Here is a 6,000-nt window from a genome sequence, read left to right as displayed (position 1 = left end):
ACATTAAAATAAATATTGCCTATATAAACAATAAAAACTTTAAAAAAAGAGATGAGACAGAATAGTGCTCGAGTGTACCCTCAAGCAAGAGAACTTAAACCAAGACAGTGGAAGACCATGGTACAGAGGCCATGCCACTACCCAAGACTAGAGAACAATGGTTTGATTTTGGAGTGTCCGTCTCCTAGAAGAGCTGCTTTCCGTAGCTAACAAGTCTCTTCTATCTTTACCAAGAGGAAAGTGGCCACTGAACAACTAGGCTATATGTTATGGGTTTGCCCTCCAAAAACATGTCATAGCATGTACTATTTATTTAAGTGGTTAAAAATAGTACATATATATTCTCTGTGATGATACAGATGGGAAAATTAATATTTTCTTTGTGATGATACAGACGGGAGAAACTTACTTTGAAAATCTGGAAAAGCTTTGGGAATACTGTACGCACTTCTTAGTGATACGTCAATACTGAAGCAACAAATGGCCACAAAAAAAAAAAAAACTAATCTGCAAGTCAAAGATGATAAGATTGTGGGAATTAAAACTACAGTATTTTATATAAAAACTAATTATTTACAGAAGTAAAATATTTTACATAAAGTGAATTTACAGTGAATCACCGTACTTGGTATAAGATGTATATTAACAATAGCATTGAGCAGAAGTTCAATTTTTCTTATAATTCATCAAATGATTGGCAAACTCTATTAATTTTTCAAGACCAATTTCCAGAACAAGACTAAAAATATGACAATCTTAAGTGTGATTTCAATGCGAACAAAATGTAATTAATACCTATGATTTTAACTTCAACCAAATTACATACCTCTCCGAGCTAACTTTCAGCAGTTTGGCGAGCATTAAACTCTTCGATAACTTCGAATATATTTTCTCTATCTGCCTCACTTATAACTTTGCAGACTAAACTATGAAGAAGATCGGAACCTCCCAAAAGGGATGGGAGATTATGCACTGACACCCCAATTCTGTAAATATAAAATTTAAAGTCATCATTAATGATTATGAGTTATCACTTTAATGTATAATTGATGGATAGTGACTGGCTGATTATTTATCAAATACAATTTTTTCATCAGTTATGGGCATGGCATCAATGAATGGATAAGTCTTAAACTTGCTCAACAAAAGTAAAAGCTTATATCTTATAAGAAAAGTTATGTATTTCTAGATTCAAAAGTATCATCAAAATTAACGTGAGAACTGTAAAAGGATGGAACTACGAATAGCCCAAACCCAGGCAGTTGCCGGTAACCTCAAGATTGACTCTAAACTCGCTAGAATCGGAGTAAGTTTTGCAATGAACGAAAACGGGGTAGACACTGACATTTCAATAACTTTGATAGAGAAGCAATGTCAATATCAGGGGAGTTTCGTAGAAATAATGTATGATGAAAAAATAAGATTATATAAAGTTGTGCTAAGTTGATAAATAGGAGAAGTCTAATTGGAAAGGGACCTCTGGTAGTGGTATCACTCACCCCAGTTTTAATACCAACACCCTTTAGGGGTGAGCGACCTGGATATAATCCTGGCATTCCATGCAACTTTTTTCTCTGGTATATTTAGCAGTATTTATACCTTTGACATGGTGCTTTAAAGAGCATTTCACGGAGCGACACAGGTCCCTCGCCCAGAAATAGATTTTTCCTTCGTCAAAATCCCTTTTTGAAACAAATAAGTCAAACTATGAAAATCAATAGGTTTTTTATCAAACACAATCAACATTGGGGTATGTAATACTGGTACCTTTTAAAATAGAACAGCTTTATGAAGAAAACCCATCCAACACCATTACTCTAACCCTATCAATTCTGTATAAGTCGTCCCATTTGGTATTCCTTGGGTTTTGTGTTTGACTGTTTTTAGCATTTATACCCAAGTGGACTTTTTAAAAAATTATACCAAAAGGTTGGCCTTCAATCTGGCAAGAAGTGATTTTATTTTGGGAAAAGGGACATTTTGATGGTGAAATTTAGAAAAGGTCTCTCAAACTTGAGATTATGCTCACCACTCCGATTGAAGGTCCCAGCAACTAATGATGAAGCATCATCAGTTGTATGCTGAGTGACAAGGTTTTGGGGGTTTAAGAACAAATAACTAACCTCTACGTAACGAGTCATTGTTACCGATGTCTCTAATTGGAGCACCGAGTGAGATTTTTTCCCAAAGTTCAAGTCAAATAATTGTCATTACAAATCATGCATTCAGCTATACTGTATCCCAAATACTGTGGAACACAGCTCATCCGATACACTTCAGTCAGGGGGTACTGTCCTGCCAGGCTATTAAGAACTATATACAGTATGTCACAGGCCCGTGACTGCGTAAATGTTAAGAAAGGAATACGGGATCTGGAGGGGTGTGTCATAAGCTTAGTCCACAAAAATCCTACAGCGGGTCAAGCAAACTAGCCAGGCAAAGCCTAAGGGCCTACTCAATAACAACTAACAGGAAGCCAAAAGAGATTAATGTGCATTTGGCCCAGGCTCAGCTAACTTAAGGACAACTGTAAAATGGGTTGTTGTTGTTGTTTTAGATTGGACCCCTTTACAACGAAGGGGACCACGGGCTCTTGCACGAAGGCAGCCCGTAAGGTAATCTTGTTAAAGAGTCAGGTCATATCAGGAACACGAGGGACGGACAGGATGATGATGGGATGACAGCTGCATGACAACCCGAGGCAGGAGTCAGAAGTTCAGTCGAGGGCGCTGCAAAGCAGATAAGGCTTCCCCAAACCCGGATCCTCTTTGGTCCTAGAGAAATTGATTTTTTTCTTATTGAAGGTCCGAAACCGAATCAATAATTGTATAATTGGTTGCTAACCAGCACTAAAAAATTCTGGTAGGCAGCAGAAGATTCCAATGGTGCTTGAGTTTAGCTAAAATAATATCTTTGTATTTGAACTTGAGGTTGGTCTCCCAGGGGTTTACAAAAGCTAATGTCATGCCTCCTGTTTTAGTTCCATAATGGTTTGATACAGTAACCAGGTTATAAAGAAATCAGTGTTTAGGTTTACAAATAAAAAAAATCTATTAGATTCAACTGTGTGAGAAGAAAATCCACAGAAAGTTTATGTTTTTTAGTCAAGGCAATCTAAGTGCATTAGCAGTGTAAGGAAGCAGTCACTGGATACATATTTTTTTCACTCAAATCATTTGATTAGAACAATTAAATCAATCCATAATAGCTCTTGATTTAACTCATCGGACTACAATCCGCATTAGCCAGGAAAGAAAGGCCCAAAACTGTATGAACCCTGGGAGACAGATTCACAATGGCAGCTGTTACACAGTATCTGCTGTATATGCTCCCCTTGGAATAACAGATTTAATTTTGTTGATCTCAGTACTGTTGTTACTCAAATCAATTGCCTTTCCATAAGGTCCCTGCATAACAAAGTCAGCATGAACATAAGAAATTTACGTTAGTCCTGTTTCTCATAGCTGAAGAAACAATGATGAAGATTGAGCAGACTACATGATGGATCAGTGTGACAAGGTCTCTACTTTCAATTTCTATTGTCCCAAAAGCACTTCCAGATTCCTTGGCAAACTTGCCATCACAAATGGTCAGCAGATTTACATTCTCAAGGTACGAACCTCTAATAAAGTATTCCACTAGAGCTAAACAATAGCGGCAGAGCAACCCTGTACGGAGCAAGCATGATTTTCTAAGGGTTAACCAATCTAGGTGTTTATAATGGTATACTGGTTCCAGTATGGTTATCAACTCTCAGATGGCTAATTCTATACTTGTTGGGATTACTAAACAACCTCACTTCTGGTGTTTTAAAGCAAAGAAATAGTCTGAATCTCCAGATTCTTAATGTAGTACTGTATTGTATACTGTAGGCCATTTCCAAGGTTACTCTTAAAATTCTTTCTCATTTCTGTCACAATAAACAATAAGAAAGCATTCAATATTAAATTAACTATGGCTAAACTTTTCTTTGGGTGGGTTAAATTTAACAGTATAAAGTAAGCTCTAGTATCTCAACAGCCAAATCAAGTTTCTTGAAAATCAAATACGCAGCAGTTCCCGTATACAGTAAATGTAAACAAATGGGACACCAGTAAGACTGTGGAGAGCATTCATAGCCTATGTCTGCTCTGGGCAAAGACAAGAAGAGTGGCCAGCCTCAACAATGTACGCCCGCAGAATGAGTGAACAGGTGATATCCATACAATGTTACCAGCATTCCAAGAATTCTTTCTTTCTGGTCGTAGGAAAACGATTTATGATTAAACCCTTGTAAATGACGAGGGTTTGTATCCGTGTAAGAACAAATAAGGATCCAGCTGCAAGTGCCGTTTTCTATCTCGGAATACAGTGGTCTTCTAAAGCTAATCAAATCACGGTAATGTAAGGGTTACGCAGTAGAAACACCTAAAGCAGAGGCGATCAACTTCATCGGTGCTGTGCACCTTTAAAACCCTACTGACTGGCACATTAGAACCGCTAGGCGAAAATTTACGAGTTAGCTTCGCGTTCTCAAAAGTTGTAAAAGCATATAAAGCTCACAACTATTAATCCTAGAGAAATAAAAAAGAGGCTGAGAGGCATTCAACATTATTTTAGATGATGTTGAATGCCTCTCAGCTCAAGTTTTCCTGGATCTTCCCTTGAACTAAATGTTAATTCACTTTTATGTTTTGAACAATAAAAAGTCAGCTATGAGATGAACATAACACTTAAAGAATAAGGAGCTGCTAGCAAACAATATTCCTCGAAGCAATAAATCAAAACATAATCCTGTGGCTGGCTCGTCTCCACAAAGTCACATGAACCACTCTCACCGGCATTCTTTACAATTCCAGAAGTCTTCCACAATCAAAATGTTAAATAAACTAATTCACAAAAATCCCCCATTAACCCTTTTACCCCCAACGCTATTTGGAACTTTCCAACCCCTAACCCCCAAGGCGTTTTTTTTTGCAATATATTTTTTTAAAATTGCTCTAACAGCCTTAATTTTTGTCATAGAGAGGTCAGGATGGTCTCATTATTTTGGAAAATGCCTGAAGTTTCTCATATTATAAAAAATATGCAAAAAAAAAATTTAAAAAAAAAACATTTTTTTTTCAAGGACGTACCGATACGTCCATGGGGGTAAAGGGATGAGTTTTGTGAAATGTACTAGTACGTCCATTGGGGGTAAAAGAGTTAAAATATCAAATCACCTAAAATAACATAGTTAAACTTAATATGGATCATGGAAAAGGTAAATAAAAAGCGCCTGACATTCGTAAATGCAACAAGAGAACTGAAAGGCAAAGAAACAATGATGTACCCAAGTCTAGATAGTTACCATTAACCTCCAGACTGAATCGAGACTTTCTAGAGGGAGAGGCATTTTACAAGTTAAGAAAACAAGATATTTTTATTCGACGTCACCATTTAAACAACTTCGAGAGAGAAGCGATATAAACATCAGGGGAGTTTCACAGAAATAAATACCCATGCAGAGAAGACCTTAGGAAATTATTAAAGGTAAAGGTCCATGATTTCTAAAAATTCACAATATTTCAAAGTGGATTGTGTAACATTTACTCAATTTTATACTTCTGATCTCAGGCTGCAGCTATTGAAAATAAGCTCACATATAATTATCAGAGTATCATTAGTATAATATGTCGCATCCTACCATCACATAATTATATTTCTGCACTGCAGCAATGAAAATACAGTTACAGCAAATGAAACTATAAGGACTAATAATCCCTAAATTTTAGTTTTCTGTTGACATTCAACAATTAAAAAGTCATTACTGTACTTTAGTTAGTTCATACAATTGAAAGATTACTGTCATAGCACCATTTTAATAAGTTTAAAGCATCATACAAAAAAAATTGAAGGCAAGACACATAGCTAAAATGTTTATTTTTCCTCAAATTCTGGATAATTGATATTTAATAAACGGTTTATTATTCCTATTTTATGCTGTTTAGATTACAAGGTAAATTATAAAATGGGATTCAA

The 6,000-nt window shown here is 36.1% G+C and overlaps 1 protein-coding gene across 1 annotated transcript in view; it reads right to left on the bottom strand.

Annotated features, from left to right (window-relative positions):
* Window positions 1–552: 552 nt before the first annotated feature.
* The window catches only part of mRF1 (mitochondrial translation release factor 1), a 77,787-nt gene continuing 72,339 nt past the window's right edge, over window positions 553–6,000 (bottom strand). The window contains exon 9 of the mRNA XM_068391054.1: window positions 553–986. Within this exon, the coding sequence (XP_068247155.1) occupies window positions 836–986 (151 nt within the window). The 3' untranslated portion in view covers window positions 553–835. The remainder of the gene's footprint in view (window positions 987–6,000) is intronic.

The sequence above is a fragment of the Palaemon carinicauda genome, chromosome 17, assembly GCF_036898095.1.
Source record: "Palaemon carinicauda isolate YSFRI2023 chromosome 17, ASM3689809v2, whole genome shotgun sequence".
Classification (NCBI taxonomy): domain Eukaryota; kingdom Metazoa; phylum Arthropoda; class Malacostraca; order Decapoda; family Palaemonidae; genus Palaemon; species Palaemon carinicauda.
The sequence above is the reverse complement of the archived record's forward strand: the minus strand, read 5'-3'. Positions and strand labels throughout refer to the sequence as shown.